The sequence below is a fragment of the Mizuhopecten yessoensis genome, unplaced genomic scaffold, assembly GCF_002113885.1.
Source record: "Mizuhopecten yessoensis strain PY_sf001 unplaced genomic scaffold, ASM211388v2 scaffold1931, whole genome shotgun sequence".
In the NCBI taxonomy this organism is placed as follows: domain Eukaryota; kingdom Metazoa; phylum Mollusca; class Bivalvia; order Pectinida; family Pectinidae; genus Mizuhopecten; species Mizuhopecten yessoensis.
In genome coordinates, this window is record NW_018404293.1 from 52,227 (window position 1) to 72,359 (window position 20,133).

At 35.8% G+C, this 20,133-nt stretch overlaps 2 protein-coding genes across 3 annotated transcripts in view; both read right to left on the reverse strand.

Annotated features, from left to right (window-relative positions):
- The window catches only part of LOC110442856 (BTB/POZ domain-containing protein 6-like), a 35,922-nt gene extending 24,081 nt beyond the window's left edge, over positions 1 to 11,841 (reverse strand). Inside the window, exon 1 of the mRNA XM_021486714.1 lies at positions 11,592 to 11,841. Coding sequence (XP_021342389.1) covers positions 11,592 to 11,671 — 80 coding nt within the window. The 5' untranslated portion in view covers positions 11,672 to 11,841. The remainder of the gene's footprint in view (positions 1 to 11,591) is intronic.
- LOC110442845 (BTB/POZ domain-containing protein 6-like) lies at positions 386 to 12,880 on the reverse strand. Of its 2 annotated transcripts, none has more exons than XM_021486675.1 (3): positions 12,799 to 12,880; positions 2,260 to 2,525; positions 386 to 2,044 (listed from the first exon to the last, which is right to left on the reverse strand). In XM_021486675.1, the coding sequence occupies exons 2-3, from the start codon at positions 2,517 to 2,519 to the stop codon at positions 931 to 933; spliced, it is 1,374 nt and encodes a 457-aa protein (XP_021342350.1). In that variant the 5' UTR covers positions 2,520 to 2,525; positions 12,799 to 12,880; the 3' UTR covers positions 386 to 930. The 2 variants fall into 2 exon arrangements, with proteins under 2 accessions (XP_021342350.1, XP_021342358.1); XM_021486683.1 differs by lacking the exon at positions 12,799 to 12,880 and adding an exon at positions 4,223 to 4,308.
- Positions 12,881 to 20,133: the final 7,253 nt, after the last annotated feature.

The window sequence follows — 20,133 nt, forward strand, 5'->3', positions numbered from 1 at the left end:
GTACATACTGAGTGGTAGGTGTGTAGGATTTCTATATGATGTGTGTACATACTGAGTGGTAGGTGTGTGGGATTTATATATGATGTGTATACATTTGTTTGTTTGTTTGTTTGATTTTGTTTAACGTCCTATTAACAGCTAAGTGTATACATCACGTGTGGTAGAGTGTGTAGGATTTCTATATGATGTTGGTACATACTGAGTGGTATGTGTGTAGGATTTGTATATGATGTGTGTACATACTGAGTGATTTCTATATGATTTATTTACATACCGAGTTGTAGGTTAAACTAAGAAGAATATACTTTAAGCCAGAAAACAAATAGTTGTTTCATATTAAATATAGAATATTAATAATGTTAAATCAAATTTTCTTTAGGTTATTTAATTGTTGCCTGTTTTTTTTAGACATATGTCAGTGGAAACAATTACAATATTCATTAATAAATTTCTGGTATAAGCACTGGCAGCAAAATAAATTATGACATGCAGCATAAATGGACAAAATCATGGGTTATCTCCCTTCAACAGGTGCAGGACATTTAATGTGAACGCTGATGGCACAGGTAAACTTGTGGTAGTAAACATGAAGGTCCGTTAATACGACACCACGAGAGAGTGAAACAATGAACCATAACGGCGTGATTCTAGCAACTCACTTTTATGAATATTATAACAATTATGAAAAAAAATAATGTGAAAAACAGGTATTTAGTGTTCATATATGATAGTACATAAACAATCATGCTTCAATTATATGAGTTAGAAACTGGGTAACTGTGGAAGTATTGAGCACGTCAGTCTTTGAAAACTGCAACTCGATATCTCTCTATTTATCATTACTTTTTATACGGCCGACAAAGGTAGCATAATGTAAAACAATGATGTGCGTAACATCAATCCATCGGGTTGTCGTTTTTGCATCATACCTTATGACCGCAACCAGTCAAAATTTGTCAGATCAAACCTACTAACAGTGTCATGTTTTTTTAGCTTTGATGCCGATTCCAATGTTACCAACAGTCCAGGAAATTGACCTTCATAGACAGATGTATGTCTGCTTGGATAAGACGTACTTGACATGAATCGGATTTCTCCATCACGACATTTCACCGTGCTACATCCCTCCGTTCCATACACCTTTGTGTGCACCCCTCCGTGTATGACGACAGTATAGGTTTGTCCTGGTGTTATTTTGATGATGTGCTGGAATTCTATAGTAACCTCTTCCTTATTCGGCAACATGTGTGTTTTCTCGTATAGAGTGTCACCAGCCTGATTGTAGACTCCTATAAGAATATTGCGATCTCCCGTTTTCGAACCGTAAAGCTTCAGTCCATGCAGCGAAATGTCAACGGTGGAGACAAACGATATCGATTCGCTATCATCAACAATCATTCCACTCCGTTTATTGCGCGTCGTACCCTTAAATCTGCTTATGCATTCTTTTACAAATGTTACTGGTTTTCTAAGTGCTCGTTGGTTCACGGTAAATTCTGTGCAGGGATATGCCTTGTTGTCCTGCTGAAATCTTAGGATGCTCAGTAACTGTTCTGCCGTCAGGACATCTCTTTTAATGACATGCTGTGATAAATACTTGGCGTCTATGATGGGGAACCTGACTGTGTAGATTATGTCCCCTAGTACCTCCCGTCTATTTGTATCCGTCACCTCCAGGCCCTGACGTCCACACTCCGCCTCAGACCAACTCATCACCGCCTCGTACACCACGCTCTCCTCCACCGCTAATTCGTCCGACTCTGTGATACTCTTCACACAGACGCCACACAGGTCGACGAAACTGTTGGATTTCAGCGCTTCTTTCGAAGACCTTGCGATGACGCGTCGATAGTCCTCCTTCAGGCTTTCCTCTGTGTAGATATGGGCTTGTTCTAATAGAAGACATACATTTTCAGCCGTAAGAGAACTCTTTAGAAAAGTTTCACACTTTTTGACAAGACGGTCAACCATGTATTTCCTCGCAGCTGACAGGATAGAGATTGAAGTTTTGACGGTCAGTTCTATTGTGTCTGTATACAGATACCTATATTTAAATAAACAAAATAACTTATTTTGTAAATAGAACATCTTACAGCACGACATGGCATACACATTATCCATTTTACTCTTGATAGGATTTTAAAATTTTGAAATTGTATGAAGACATGAAGAAGGAATTACGGTCATAATTCAACTTGCAGCTAAGTATCGTTCTATTTATTTAATATGCATAGGAAATCATAAAACAGTTAATCTTACCTCAAAAACATTGTGAACACCTCTTGTTCAATATCCGGAATTGCTATTTCGCCCTTTTCGGCGAGATTTCCCTCAAACATGGTGTAAAATACAGGACTTCTGCTGATCAGAATAGTTTTATGGGCCGAAATCCTGTATTTGTCTTCTCCAACCAGGAATGTGACGTCACATGCTATACCGGATGCGAATAGATGATTCAGACACTCGACCAGTGATTTATCACATTGCCAACTTGGTTCTTGAGCTTGCGCAGTTGCCATTTCCGCCTTTAAAGATATGTAGATAATACAGGCGTTTATAAAAATAACTTTTGAAATAAGTGATTGCTTAAAGGCTATGTTGAACCCGTGCAACATTGTATAAACGGTCAATATACACTAAGTAAAGTGAGAGTCGGATTAGAGTCAGGACTAAGGTATACACCCATGTCGAAATTTAGTAACAGTTGATGACCAATTACAATAACAAAATTCAATTAAGTATAAACAAATCGATTTTAACTTGCATAATTGTCAGATATTCAGTACATTATTAACCTCATGAATATTGTACACATAATCCTTGATATTGTAATCGCGTTCGTGTTTCATTTGCTTAAAGATCACTTAAAACACACTCTTGATTATATGCGGTACACTGTACTTAAGGAACCTCGTATTGCCCATTCTGATTTGGTTTGGTTTTATAGTGTTTAACGTCCTATTTACATATGAGGTCATTAAAGGACATGGCTCAATATGTGTTGTGTAAGCGTGAAAGTGTGTATGTGTGCTGGAGACAGAATATGTTGTGTACTGACAACTGACAACATGTGAATCAGATGTTGCCATTCCCTCTATGCTGAACATTAAGCAGGTAATAGGAACTACCATTAAAGACTTTGGTATGTCCTGGCTTGGTGGCAGAACCGTTTGCTTTCCTCACCTGTGCAAACGCTCATCATTAGAGTAGAAAGTGTGGTATTATGCTTTGTCGATTTGATGAGACGATGAATTGAGTTGGCCGGAGACAAATGTTTTGCGAAGAAACTCTCGTAATTTTTTTTCTCAAGATCAGCTCAATTCATCACATCTTAAGATCAACCAAAGCAATATAAAATCCTTGCTTTTCAAATAAAAGCGTTTGACTATACATGGAACTTGTGGACATCTGTAAAAAGGCACTTAATGTTACATGTACTTAACAAGCAGTTACCTTTAAACTTGATATTAACATAAACTCAGTCATGAAATGTCCGCTGACCATTTTGGGACATAAACCATGCTGAATATTGACAAATTCTAAGCATTGTATGTGATTTTTGTAATTTGTCGATATTGTTAATATTAATAAACAAAAAGTTCAGCTGTTGCGGCGGATGACCATCGGACAGATAATGTGAAATAAGTTCATTGACAGTGAATAATTGTACATGGGCAAATAAAACCAGACACAATCTTTTAATAGTGTAAATTGAGTCCAACTTGGTTGAATAATGCTCATGTAATAAAAAAATTGTGATCGACATAAATATTGTGATACACGACTTTTGAACATTTGTTGTGATATTACAATTTCAAATTTCAGAAGTTCAGAAATTACCTTTGAATCAAATTCATGTTGTGCCTTTTTGAACATGGATACAAAATTATCCCTTTGGGAGCCTCACTTTCAGTAAAAGTTTTGACAGTAGAGTACTTCTACTTAATTGTCCTGTAACCATAAGGAAATTATACAGATATCTCACTGTAAAAATCTTATCATATTCATATACTACAAATATCTACTTGTAATAAACAACAATAAGCATTGATAAAAAATAACTTGTGTATTAATCATGAGCAAATAATATATAACTTCCTGTTTATAGAGGTCAACATTTTCACCGTTTTATGACAGTGATCTGAGGATAATTTATCATTTTAAAACGCTTTATTGTAACACGTGTACAAATATGATAGCATAAGGGTATCACTACACTCACCGTTCAATCCGTAAGATCAGTCTATTTTATAATATTCCTTTTTTCTTTACACCCGGACTATCCGTCTTTGTAGTGTTACGAGGAATTCCAAAGTTGAAAGTAGATATATGCTGGGGTACCCGAGAGGGTACTTTATTTTAAAATATATTTCGTTTTTTTGACAGCTGTTCAATGCCCCTGCGTATGCATATTTGTGTTGATCCTTCCCCTTTTGGCGTCCTGTCTTGTTTTTTGTAATACAGGAATGTTTGCCTGTAAATGGCGTAAACACTGCTGTTTATTGTATTACAGGAACGTTTGCCAGTAAATGACGTAATCACTGTTATTTATTGTATTACAGGAATGTTTGCCTGTAAATGACGTAAACTGTTATTTATTCTATGACAAGAACGTTTGCCTGTACATGACGTAAACACTGTTATTTATTTTATGACAGGAATATTTGCCTGTAAATGACGTAAACAGTGTTATTTATTGTATGACAGGACTATTTGTCTGTAAATGACGTACACACTGTTAATTGTTTTATGACAGGAATGTTTGCCTGTAAATGACTTAACCACTGTTAATTATTGTTTTACAGGAGTATTTGTCTGTAAATGACGTAAACACTGTTATTTATTTTATGACAGGAATATTTGCCTGTAAATGATGTAAACACTGTTAATTATTGTATGACAGGAATATTTGCCTGTAAATGACATAAACACTGTTAATTATTGTATGACAGGAAGACTTGCCTGTAAATGCATTACACTGTTATTTATTATAAGAACAAGACCACATAGAAGAGTCATATATAGAGTTTACACAATGAGTGTCGGTTGATAAACATGCTTATCTAACTAGAGTTAGATAAATATTTTTATCAACCGACACGAGTTATGTAATTTGTTTCTACCACTACTTGATCAACTGACGGGGGCTGACTGGCGTGTATTTGTTTACATGCACCAATTTAACACTCGTAGTGAGATATACAGGAGTGTGTTAAACTCATTGATATTACGCAGAATTATTTTCAAGCGCCATGAAACATTTATTTTGTTTCACAAAACAAAAATATATCAAAAGTGTACATTTGATAATGTAACAAATGATTAAAACTGTCGAAATCGACTTGTTTCTGTTGCAATATTTCTGCGGAGGCTCTTCCGCGACGGACAAAGACGTGATTAGGCCGCCTATGCCATGTAGCTATACATAGTTACTAACAAAGTTTATATTGGCGGGGATTCTGGACAAGAAAGTTTCATCTTCTTTAATCACTTTCGTCAAGAGTACAGCACTCGTGGTCGTTTTGGTGCAGCCTGGTTTATTTTTATATGAAATGTTATATAAATATATTGGTCCATTGTAAAGACGTGGTGTTGATCCGTCATTGTAACAGTGGATGATGAGCTGCTTGATAGTGAACTCGAAGCAACAATCGCACGTGGAACCTGTTGAATGTGAGCCTCTCATGATGGACCAGCTGAGGTTGTTGGATATGGCATCTGATATCGCCTTGTGTTATTTAGTGTTAAGACTGGAGTAGGAGCTAATGCTCTGGATGTTGAGATGACCAGAAATCTAGAATAAAATGCGATGATAAGTCCGGTGTTTTGGGCTATTTTGTGCAGAACTGTGATGAAATGAGATCGATTGGATTTATTGTGAATGGATTTTATAATTCTTAATACTGAGGTAAGTCACTATCAGAATAATCTTCAACAAGTTTGACAAGAGTCTAGCTTTTTGTTAATTGTATGGTTTGTCAATTGTTTACTGGAGGCCTATAATCTAGATAGAACTACCTGCATTATTTTATTCGGGGGTACTCAACTGTCATTCAACTTCTGTACTAGGTATTTTCGTGCACTGTGGTTTGTTTGTCTTTTTGCCGGCGCAGCAGTTGATCAAGATTTTGACCCCGTCAGACCTGAAAGTTAAATTCAATACAGGCAACTGTCAACTTGTGTTTGAAATTGACTGAATCGCGTAATTGAATCGATATAATGACCAATTTCAGACCTTTTTAGGCCTATTTTTATGTAAATTATGAATTGAAGGCCTATATTACTTTACAGTAGAGTAATATGTTGTGCATTTGTGCATACCTGCATTTTTTGCCATAGTCGACATGAATTCTTCCAGTTTGTTCCCGCCGACTGGTTGTGCTTTATACCACTTTTGGGATTTTGGCATGTTGGTGTTGGTCGATATATAAAACGGACTGTAGTCTAAGCAATATGTCGCTGGCCGGTGTTGTTTGTACAGGTTGTAGGCGACCACGGGACAGCGGGAGGGGTTTTCGGGAGGAGACAATGCCCGTGGGAAAGTGCCCTAACATTTCTTGGGTTTGAACCGGGTCTGGTTTTGGTTTGGCATTCATTGTATTGCAAAAAATTGTCATTTCCCGAGTCGTTTCACACGACCATATCACCCCATTTCATTTCGTGATGTTCTGCAATGCCCCGCATTCCGAAATGTATGGGGTTGTTGAATCAGACGGTTCGTAAGAGGGTTTCAGGATTGTCATCACCCAACTGCTTTGTTTCGCATACTTTGTTGATGTCAGAAATAGGATCAGCTTTATTTTCTTACTTTCCCTTCCCACCCCTTTTCATTTTGTTTTGTTTTGTTTTGATGACTTCTGTCACTTTGTGAAATCCAGGTGCCTGTCCACACTGTATGAAATTCCCCTAATAGTACTAGGTTCTAGATCTTTTCCATCCTTTCCTTTCACATTCATGAAAAATATGCAAATAAGTGTATGATTGGCCGTGACTCCTTAAGGGTTTGACAGAGAAACTCTGACAGCTTGTTCATGTCAGATTCGGTCCTTTTCTGTGTGTTCATGTTCTGTTCATCTCTAATAAATTTATCTATATCAATGTTGATGATTTCGTCATCGGAATTTGGTTGATTATTTGGCGTTTTTTGATGGGGAAATAGGCAGAATGGGGCATTCCTTTTGTGAGAAGAGGCGGAGCCTAACGTTGTTATGATCTGGGGGAGGGTCTGGGTGGGTATGGGGAGAAGTATTGCCGGTGGGATGACCCGCCCGGGGATTATATCAAATCTGTACCTGGCCTCGGTGACCATCTTACCGCTGGAGTCCAGTCTGATTTCAAAACTACGGAAACCCAGGTTATTTGAAATATACAAAACTTCACCCTTCTCTCCCCCACAAAGCTTCACCCGATCACCTATCTGTACCAGCGGTAGCAATGACAACACGGCCATGTTGATGTTGACAGACGACAGTTCTGATTGAAAATTAATGTGGTTTCAAAGTGCATATTTTCAGCCAATCAAAATGCCGGAAGGTGTAAATCAACTGCATAGCGTGTTAATTAACTGCACAGCTTGTTAATCAACCGGAAGTGCAGATAATCAACCGTCTAAAAGTTGATAAACATGGGCAATAGTGATAGAAACACACAATACTGATTCAAACACAAAACACCTAGGCACGGAGGATCAAACGAAAGTGCTGACAGACAAAGTAGATGTGAATCTAATTTACAAAATGGTACTAAAACCTATAACAGATACAAGATTAGATATTATTGATGATATTGATGAGGACACAGTTTTTGTGATGATAAACATTGATTTAAGTAGATTTTTGGCACTATAAATGAAACTATCAGCCAATTACAAACTGTTATACAATGTAGAAAATGCGAATTGTTCTCTTGTATTATTTTCACCTTTAAGGAAATTAACACGGAGCAAAAAAAAAGCAGTATTTGCAACAGTGCTATCACAAAATATATTGCCATAAAATATTTTGTGATAACACTGTTGCAAATACGTGTTGCCACAAGTAAAACACTATCTGCAACAGTATAATCTCAATATACCGATTATACCGCCACAAGTCACTTGACTTGAGACTTCTGTACCTAAACTGGAGAAAACGTGTCTCGGAACAATGCATGCAGTACTTACTTGGTGAAAACCTTTAAACGACCAGAATGTGAAAATATATCATGGTGTGAATGATCTAGACACAAATAAAATATCTGATCTGAACATGTATCCGATCTATTTACTGTATGACAGGAAGTATTACCAGAGCTTGACTTTTGCTCCTCTTGCCCTCCTAACCGAGGACAAATTTACCATGACGGCTTACCAAGCATACCAGAGTAAGTACATGTATATGTAAAGGACGAAATTAACAATGGGTGAATATAGATTTTCATTGTGAAGTTTACATATTTGTTTGACCAAAATTAAAATTTCCAGGTATCCAGTGAATGCAACCATGTCATATATTTTTCCGGTATTCATTATAAGTAAACAATCATGGTACTTTGTGAATAAATTATTCAGATGATATTTAGAATAGCTTTGCAACTGCTCTGCTCAATTGCATAGACTATCTTTGTTTTTTATCACCTAATTACTGTGAAATTAGATAGTTTCGAAGGGAGAAAATTTCTTGTTTTCCCCTAAAACATCAACAATTTGTGTGTACATAAATTCGTGGATTATGAAAACCATCTCACACGGGGAATAGCTTTATACCAGACTTGTAATTACTTCGTGGACCTATGAATTCTTGGATGAAGATTACCCACGCAATCATCAAATATAAAACCCCAAGAAAATTAGTGTTTTCACAGTATATATATTGTCTCTCAAAGAAGGATAAGGATCAATTATCCTAATTAATTTTTCGAATCCATGCAGACTTTATAGAGTAATAGCAACATCGTTAAGTATGACGTCAGAATGATTCAAAAGCATCGAACAAATTACGCTGTGCGATTGGAGAATTATTCTTTGGAAGTCTTTATCTCCTATTCATCCAAATACAGGTATGTCAGTTTTGTTTTTATAATTTTAAGTTCTCATTCTAAATCATACAACTCAAAATTTGTTCATTTTATATATAATTTCTCCAATCAAAAGTGTGTATTTTCTTATATTTTTGAAAACGTAGATATATCATGTCTTTAAACATACATAAACATCAAAGAGTTTTGGAGACAGTACTACAGCTACATTTATAGTTAACTAAATGGATATTTTCACGAACTCGCCTATGTTCTGCCGTCAACGAGATCATAATTTGAATAGTAATGAAATTTTGCAAAGCAGTATTGGTCAAAATGACATTCACGTTATAAATTTTAACCCATTATTTGATTGGAACGGTGGAGTCAAGAGTGACAATTAAGGTCTGTTGTATGTAGAAATGTATATTTTGATGTAATTATTACCATGATGTCATCAATAATTGTGTACTGATGAGCACTGACAGTGTAAGCAGTAGTAAGGCAGCACTGAAAGTCACACCCGATCTAGTATATTGCTGAGAATCTTTATCGCGAGAAGTAAAGTATTATGAAATATGGACAAACCAGTATCTGTAAGAAATGGAGATAAACAGACCTTATCAGTTTATCTGTTTATATTAAAAAACCAGCATGTGAACAGCATACATCTTTTGGAGCTGGATCGCAAAGCATATTAAAAACCTCCACAGGGAAGTTAGTTTAAACCAGAATGCTACATAATACATCAAAAGGGAGGATACTCCAAGTCAAAAATATACAAAATATTTCAGTAATAACTGATGCAATTGTACCCTTTACCTATAACGCCAACAATTTCAAGAACCCTTTATTCGGGTGCGACGAATCACCGCAACGGACCGAAAAGAAACCGAAACGGGGTCGAAATGGATAACATAAGCTATTTAAAGGGAATTCAATACAGTTTAGAAATTTGAGGTGTGTTTCTTTATATAACATGTGAGGTAATATATATAGCCTTACCTTTAACAAATATATAACATGTGAGGTAGTATATATATCCTTACCTTTAACATTGAAATAACATGTGAGATAGCATGTATAGCCTTAACTCTAACATATATATAACATGTGAGGTAGTAGATATAGCCATAACTCTAATATATATATAACATGTGAGGTAGTATATATAGCCATAACTCTTACATATATATATACCATGTGAGGTAGTATATATAGCCATAACTCATACATATATATATAACATGTGAGGTAGTATATATAGCCATAACTCTAATATATATATAACATGTGAGGTAGTGTATATAGCCATAACTCTAATATATATATAGCATGTGAGATAGTATATATAGCCATAACTCTAATATATATAACATGTGAGGTAGTATATATAGCCATAACTCTTACATATATATATACCATGTGAGGTAGTATATATAGCCTTAACTCTTACATATATATATAACATGTGAGGTAGTATATATAGCCATAACTCTTACATATATATATAACATGTGAGATAGCATATATAGCCATAACTCTAACATATATATATAACATGTGAGGTAGTATATATAGCCATAACTCTTACATATATATAATATGTGAGGCAGTATATATAGCCATAACTCTTACATATATATATATAACATGTGAGGTAGTATATATAGCCAAAACTCTAACATATATATATACCATGTGAGGTAGTATATATAGCCAAACCTCTAACATATATATATAACATGTGAGGTAGTATATATAGCCAAAACTCTAACATATATATATAACATGGGAGGTAGTATATATAGCCAAAACTCTAACATATATAAATAACATGTGAGGTAGTATATATAGCCATAACTCTTATATATATATATAACATGTGAGGTAGTATATATAGCCATAACTCTTACATATATGAGTGATGAAAAACATAATCAATATCACGGATTTGTTAATGCTATTTCTTGTTATCTACATCGATATGGCGTCTGTTGTTGTCCCGGGGCGGTTAAAATTACTCGGTTGTCGCGAGATAACAGTCCTGGAATTTGACCTTGATCGACGGTTGTATTTTTACATGGAAAAGATGTACTTGCCATGAATCGGATTTGTCCATCACGGCATTTCACCGTGCTTCATCCCTGATTTCCATACACCTTCGTGTTTACTCCCCCGTGTAAGAGGACAGTATAGGTATGATCTCGTGTTATTTTGATAACGTGCTGGAATTCAATATTACACAGTGTCTCATTTGTTGACACAGTGTGAGTTTTATTGTATAGAGCGTAACCATTCTGACTGTAGACTTCATTAGAACATTCTGATCTTTTTCACCATGTGTTTCCTCGCACCTGACAGGACAGATGTTGCGGTGTTGATGGTCAGTTCTATTGTGTCTGTATACAGATACCTAAATTTAAATAAAACATACACTTATTCTACCAACAGTTTACCTGACAACATGATATGACATACACACTATCCATTTTACTCTTGACATGAATACAGAATTGCGTTAAAAAAATACTTGTAGGTATAAGTATCGTTTTATATATCTGATATGTACAGGCATTGTGAAACAGTCATCTTACCTCAAAAACATTGTGAACACTTCTTGTTCAATATCCGGAATTGCTATCTCACCCTTTTCGGCGAGATTTCCCTCAAACATGACGTAAAATATAGGACTTCTGCTTATGAGAATAGTTTTATGCCCGGGAATCGCGTGTTTGTTCTCTCCTAGCAGGAACGTGACGTCACATGCTATACCGGAAGTGAATAGATGATTCAGACACTCTACTAGTGATTAATCACACTGCCAACTTGGTTCGTGACTCTGTACAGTTGCGATTTCCGCCTTGAAAGAATTTGGACAATGAAAGAGGCGTGTTTGAAAATAGCAGTATACAGTTCAGAATGTATTGATATTATAATGAGTCCTACATTGAATGTTCGTTGACAATATCAGAGGTGAACCAGTCTGAATGTTTTTGTACAAAAATATTTCAAAAATAAATCCTCAATAAGATTCATCAGTTTGGAAATATGTGATATCAAAGTTTTACTTTCTACACAAATAATGTACGTGTTAAACGTGTCGCAACGTGGAACCTTTCAAGACCGTCTGGTGCCTTTGGCAAGCTTAGACTGAGTGAGCGAGTTGTATTTTTTTTCGTGTCCATCGATGTGACTAACCTGTATAATTTTGATGTCACTTAACCCGGGTCGTTTCGCCTGTAGAAAATACAGCTGTATGTGTTTCAAAATTGTTAGCATTGATTATTTTTGGTTGTAAATAAAACACAATATTTCGGTAAATCTATTGAGTCCAACTTGGATGAATAATGCTTAAATAACATTTTAAAAAAATAACATTAAATAAAATCACATTTGTTGAGATAATACAATAAAAAGTTAAGAAGTCCAGAATTCACCGCTGAATCAAAATCGTTACATGTTGCTGGTTTTTAACAACAAGAATGCAAATTATCCCTTTGGGAGCCTTACATTCAGGAAGCGTGTGAAGAGTGGCGTATATCTACTTAATTACGATACAGAACTTGTACAGATACCTTATGGTACAAAATCTATTTAAAAGATATATAACAAGTATCTAATAATCTCAGAATCATCAACAATGAGCATCGTTCAAATTGTTAGTGTATTTTTCGTCAACTTATCGTAATCACTTCTACCGTTTCACACCAATATTCTGAGCCAACCTGTAATTCTCTGTAAAACATATTATCACAACACAAGTAAAGATATGATAACATCGATGTATAACTATACACTTACCGTACAATTCGTAAGATTATGATATTGTCTGATATTCCTTATCTTTCTTTCTACCTGGAGAATCCGACTTTGCAGTGTTACGAGGAACTTCAAAACAAAAGTAGACTGGTATAGGGGTACCCGAGAGGATATTTTAGTGTGAAGTTTGTCGACAACAGTTAAATGGCCCCTCGTATACATATTTGTGTTGATCATTCCAATTTTCGCCTACGTATTCGTATTTGCAATAAATATCAAATATATCAAGTACAATTAAAAACAATTTCTAAGATTTTCGAATTCTTAAAATGTTCAAGACGCGGAAAAAACATTCGGTAATATATTTAAATTATGTTAACCGCTCTCTAAATATTCTGTAAGAAGTTTGCAGAGTGTACTTTGTCTCCACGCTGACATTTATATTCCCTCTTCAACTTGTACACGATGTTTTATTCAATTAACTACTGCTCCTCTATTCATATTAAATTTTCAAGTATTAAAAGTTCGCAGTTCATATCTATACTTGATATACCGAATATTATTTGAATGTTTCAACTAATCGAGGACGTAAAATAATTAGAAATCATGCATTATATTTTCCGGTAATCCCTCTAACACAACAACAAATTAAATATACGATTATACGTCATTCGAATGGTTACAGTTGTTAACAACTCCCTTCATTCTTTCACACTTAAAAAATACCTATACAAAAATCATTTAAATATTTTAAATACACGCAGGTAAGGTTGATACATTGAATTATATTTTACAGCTAATATACTCGAATAAAATCCTTATACTTATTGACATTCTATTGAGACGACGGGTTTCGGCATCACGACATTGTCTTTCTACGTGGAAATTATTTCGACAAATTCTGATATATATCGAAATGTCGACATTTAAATGATGATGTGTCTTATAAATTGTAGTTAAGTCGACTTAAGTTATGTCGATTACGTGACATTTATTACAACAAGGAAAGGTACATTTACGTTTCTGTAAATCTCCTCTTATCTCACAATAACAATACAGTACTATTATGAAGCGATTCATTCGTAAAATCTAAGTAAAACACTCGAGCTAATCAGTCGCGCGCTCAAAAAAATATTTCCAGCTCCCGAGAAAAGATATTGAGCGCTCGAGATAATTGATGTAAAAACTAATATTGTGCATGTCCTAAATGTACCACCGCATACTTCTTCCTCAATATGCTGTCATAAGGTGTTTTCATTTGACTATTTGGCATTGTACATGTATGTGCCGACTGTCCCGTCTCTGTTCACATGTCTAGATAGCGTAATTATTATCCATGTAAATATATTTAGGTCACAATCGTGAAATATAAGCCCGCGTAAACAACCCCTTTTACTGTATTGTACATAGTTACTTCTTCATACTATCATTTTGGTGAAGCAGAAGTTTTTTTAATCCCCAGCCGGAAATAATTAAAGTTACCTTGCCGTAATATGTCTGGGAAAAAATGTGGTTAAAATTGCGGTCATCAAATTCGTTAAATAATAAAACATTGAAAAGATTTCAAATTTCAATCACATATATTGATGTCAAATTTAGCGAGCGATGCCTTTACAGTAGAAACCGCGCATCTTTGAGTGGTGGACAAACCCCCTTTTTATCCTTAAGCATTTCAGTGGTCTAAGGCTTCATCAACGTATACTTTTGCTTAACTGCGCTGTCAATCGGCTTACAGATTTTTCTTCTTTTTTTTTCTCGCTGATTCTGTCTGCCCACTTGGTCGACCCCCTTTTTAACATTGATATCCCCATTACATCGCACGTGTCTGCGTATGCTTAACATTATGTAAAATATCGGATTATAAAACGCATTATAACAACACGTGTACAAACATACCTTGTGTATGATAACTTAAGGTATCACTATAGGTACCGATCGAATCCGTAAGATAAGACTATTGTCTAATAATCCTTTTTATCTTTCCAACCGGACTATCCGACTTTGTAGTGTGACGATGAATTCAAAAAATGAAAGAATACTTTTACTGGGGTACCCCAGAGGGTACTCTATTGTAAAATGCATCTCGTTTTTGAGAGCTGTTCAATGCTCCTGCGTATGCATATTTATGTTGATCCTTCCCCTTTTGGCGTCCCGTCTTGTTCATTGTAATACAGGAATGTTTGCCTGTTATTTCTCTCATTTCACTGTGTGTAAGATAGAGCTGTCGAAGGTATGAAAGAGGTGTAGGAAATTTCTATCTTACACCCCATTGCACGTGACATGACGTCACAATGGCTCAACAATGACTGGACATCACGAATTTGGAACTCTCCGATGCCGCAATGCGGAAAAGGCTACGTGATGAAATTGAAACCTTTTACTATATATTTACCGTACATGTTAGAAAGATGTGATTCATGATTCTGGGCAAACATTGTTTACAAATATGGAATATGCTTAATATGGCTGGCTGATTCGATTTAGTCTTAAAAGCTCAGGGAAAAAAATGATAATTTCAAAATGGTGGCCAGTCCAAACGCATTGCCATGGTTTCTGGGCTTATTCTGGTGGTTGAAATGAGAGAAAAATACTCTTTCATGCCCAAGGGTGTATGATAGGGTTTTACCAAATTTGAAAACCCCTCAGGTGGAATGTACGTACCATACACTCCTAGGCATGAAAATAATAAATATTATTGAATCTGAGGAACTGTTCCCTGTATACGACGTACACACTGTTATTTATTGTATGACATGAATGTTTGCCAGGAAATGACGTAACACTGTTACTTACTGTGTAACAGGAACGTTTGCCTGTAAATGACGTAAACACTGTTACATGTATTTATTGTTTTTGACGTAAACACTGTTATTTATTATATCACAGTAAAGTTTGCCTGTAAATGACGTAAACTGTTATTTATTCTATTACAAGAACGTTTGTCTGTACATGACGTCAATACTGTTATTTATTATATTACATAAATATTTGCCTGTAAACGACGTAAACACTGTTATTTATTGTATTACAGGAACGTTTGCCTGTACATGAGGTAAACACTGTTGTTTATTGTGTGATAAGAACATTTGCCTGTACATGAGGTAAACACTGTTGTTTATTGTGTGATAAGAACATTTGTCTGTACATGATGTAAACACTGTTATTTATTGTATTACAGGAACGTTTGCCTGTTAATGATGTCACCACTGTAATTTATTGTATGACATGAACGTTTGCCTGTAAATGACGTAACACTGTTACTTACTGTGTAACAGTAACGTTTGCCTGTAAATGACGTAACATGTTATTTATTGTATTACAGGAAAGTTTGCCTGTAAATGACGTAACCTGTTATTTATTGTATTACAGGAACGATTGCCTGTAAATGACGTAACAGTGTTACGTCATTTACCGGCAAACGTTCATGTCATACAATAAATTACAGTGGTGACATGAACGTTTGACTGTAAATGACGTAACATGTTATTTATTGTATTACCGGAACGTTTGCCTGTAAATGACGTAGCACTGTTACTTACTGTGTAACAGGAACGTTTGCCTGTAAATGACGTAACATGTTATTTATTGTATTACAGGAACGTTTGCCTGTAAATGACGTAACACTGTTACTTACTGTGTAACAGGAACGTTTGCCTGTAAATGATGTCACCACTGTAATTTATTGTATGACATGAACGTTTGCCTCTAAATGACGTAAACACTGTTATATATTGTTTGACAGGAATATTTGCTTTTAAATGACGTAAACACTGCTATTTATTGTTTGACAGGAATATTTGCCTGTAAATGACGTTAACACTGTTTTTTCTTGTATAACAGGAATATTTGCCTGTAAATGACGTAAACACTGTTAATTATTGTATGACAGGAATGTTTGCCAGGAAATGATGTAAACACTGTTATTTATTGTTTTACAGGAGTATTTGCCTGTGAATGACGTAAACACTGTTATTTATTGTATGACAGGAACAAGACCACATATAGAACAGTAATATATAGAGTTTACACAATGAGTGTCGGTTTATAAACATGCTTATCTAACTAGAGTTAGATAAACATTTTTATCACCCGACACGAGTTATGTACATTGTTTTTACCACTATTTGTCCAACTGACGGGGGCTGGCTAGCGTGTATTTGTTTACATGCACCAATTTTACACTCGTAGTAATATATACAAGAGTGTGTTAAACTCATTGATATTAAAATCACGTATAATTATTGTAAAGCGCCATGAAACAATTTTTTCGTTTCACAAAACAAAAACATATCAAAAATGTACATTTCATAACTGACGGGGACTGGCTGGCTGGCGTGTATTTGTTTACATGCACCAATTTGACACTCGTAGTAATATATACAAGAGTGTGTTAAACTTATTTTAAAGCGCCATGAAACATTTATTTTGTTTCACAAAACAAAAATAAATCAAAAGTGTACATTTGATAATGTAACAAATAATTAAAACTGTCGAAATCGACTTGTTTCTGTTGCACTATTTCTGCGGAGGCTCTTCCGCGACGGACAAAGGCCGCCTATGCCATGTAGCTATACATAGTTACTAACAAAGTGTATATTGGTGGGGATTCTGGACAAGAAAGTTTCGTGTTATTTAATCAATATTGTCAAGAGTACAGCACTCGTGGTCGTTTTGGTGCAGCGTGGTTAATTTTTATGTGAAATGTTCCACCATATATTGGTCCATTGAAAAGACGTGGTGTTGATCCGTCATCGTAACAGTGGATGATGAGCTGCTAGATAGTGAACTTGAAGCAACAATCGCACGTGGAACCTGCTGAATGTGAGCCTCTCCTGATGGACCAGCTGAGGTTGTTGGATATGACATCTGATATCGCCTTGTGTTGTTTAGTGTTAAGACTGGAGTAGGAGGTAATGCTCTGGATGTTGAGATGACCAGAAATCTAGAATAAAATGCGATGATAAGTCCAGTGTTTTGGGCTATTTTGTGCAAAATTGTGATGAAATGAGGACGATTGGATTTATTGTGAATGGATTTTATAATTCTTAATACTGAGGTAAGTCATTATCAGAATAATCTTCAACAAGTTTGACAAGAATCTAGCTTTTTGTTGATTGTATGGTTTGTCAACTGTTTACTGGAGGCCTATAATCTAGATAGAAGTACCTGCATTATTTTATTCGGCGGTACTCCACTCTTTTTGCCGGCGCAGCAGTCGATCCAGATTTTGACCCCGTCAGACATGAAAGTTAAATTCAATACAGGCAACTGTCAACTTGTTCTTGAAATTAACTGAATCGCGGAATTGAGGCCTAAAGCCTATTTTTATGTAAATTATGAATTGAAGGTCTATATTACTTTACAGTAGAGTAACATGTTGTGCATTTGTGCATACCTGCATTTTTTGCCATAGTCGACATGAATTCTTCCAGTTTGTTCCCGCCGACTGGTTGTGCTTTATACCATTTTTGGGATTTGGACATGTTGGTGTTGGTCGATATATAAAATGGACTGTCGTCTAAGCAATATGTCGCTGGCCGGTGTTGTTTGTACAGGTTGTAGGCGACCACGGGACAGCGGAAGGGGTTTTCGGGAGTAGACCATGTGCTATCAAACATCCTAATTATTTTTTGAACACATGCAAACTTTATAGGAAGTCTTTATCTCATATTCATCCAAGCACAGGTATGTCAGTTTGGTGCCCTAAAATTTCTTGGGTTTGAACCTGGTCTGGTTTGGCATTCATTTTATTGCAAATGATTGTCATTTCCCGAATCGTTACACACAACCACATCACCCCATGTCATTTCGTGATGTTCTGCAATGCCCTGCATTCCGAAATGTATGGTGTTGTTGAACCAGACGGTTCGTAAGAGGGATTCAGGATTGTCATTACCCAACTGCTTTGTTTCGCATACTTTGTTGATGTCAGAAAAAGGATCAGCTTTATTTTCTTTCTTTCTCTTTCCACCCCTTTTCATTTTGTTTTGTTTTGTTTTGATGACTTCTGTCACTTTGTGAAATTCCTTACTTGTCGAAATTTGAAAGCCGTAATCTGTACCTGGCCTCGGTGACCATCTTACCGCTGGACCCCAGTCTGATTTCAAAACTACAGAAACCAAGGTTATTTGACTTATTCAAAACGTCACCCTTCTCTCCCAACAAAGCTTCACCCAATCACCTATCTGTACAAGCGGCAGCAATGACAACTCGGCCATGTTGATGTTGACAGACGACAGTTCAGATTAAAACGTAGTGCGGGGTCAAAGTGCATATTTTAAGCCAATCAAAATAACAGAAGGTGTTAATCAACTGCACAGCTTGTTAATCAACCGGAACTGCAGATAATAAACCGTCTGAGAGTTGATAAACACGGGCAATTGTGGTAGAAACAATTGTCACTGATTCAAACACAAAACACCCAGGCACAGAGGATCAAACTAAAGCACTGACAGACAAATTAGATGTCAATCATAGTTTACAAAATGGTATTAAAACTTATAACAGATACAAGATTATTGATGATGTTGATAAGGACACTGTTTTGTGATGAAAACTCAGGTGACCTAAAAAGTCAAGCCTGATCTAGTATATTGCTGAGAATCTTTATCGCGAGAAGTAAAGTATTATAAAATATATGTAAGAAATGGAGATAACAGACCTTATCAGTTTATCTGTTTATATTAAAAAAAAATATGTGAACAGCATACATCTTTTGGAGCTGGATCGCAAAGCATGACAAAATTTCCAAAGGGAAGTTACTTTAATCCAGAATGCTACATAATACATATAAAAGGGAGTATAATCCTTGTCAAAAATATACCAAATCATCGCAATAATAACTAATGCAAATGTACCCTTTACCTATAACGTCAACAATTTCAAGAACCCTTTATTCTCCTTTTCCTAAGACTTTCCTTGTATGTTTTTCCATCAAATCATTGCCAAGTTTAAACTCCTTTAAACTAAGCCAATTTTTTTCTAGACAAAAGATAGCAATATTTTATCACTGCATTTCCCCACCTCTCTTCTAACTTCCCCTGTAAATGATCCCTATTCACGTTACTATCGAATATCCCTAAGCTATGCTATTATTACTTGTTTTGATAAGTACGGATATCCCGTGGCAGATATCCCTAAGCTATAGTTGTTAATGTTGGTTACAGTACGGTCCATAGAAATTACTAATCCGTCGCGTTCACTTGATGACCAATTATCTGTTTGGGTGGCCAATCGCGGTGGCCTGTCACCCAAAACCGACATCATGGACCTTGAAAACGGCGTCATCGCGATCCCTGATGACAAATGTCACGTGATCATGGCACCAAAACACGCGGTGATCGCTACACCGCGGTTCTTCAAAGCAGATAGTCCTCC

Excerpts from the sequence above, each read along its gene's own strand:
- LOC110442845 (XM_021486675.1), bottom strand. The coding sequence starts at position 2,519 with ATGGCAACTGCGCAAGCTCAAGAACCAAGTTGGCAATGTGATAAATCA. Across the intron at positions 2,045-2,259 it reads GTGTTCACAATGTTTTTGAG|GTATCTGTATACAGACACAA; the intron begins GTAAGATTAACT and ends ATTTAAATATAG.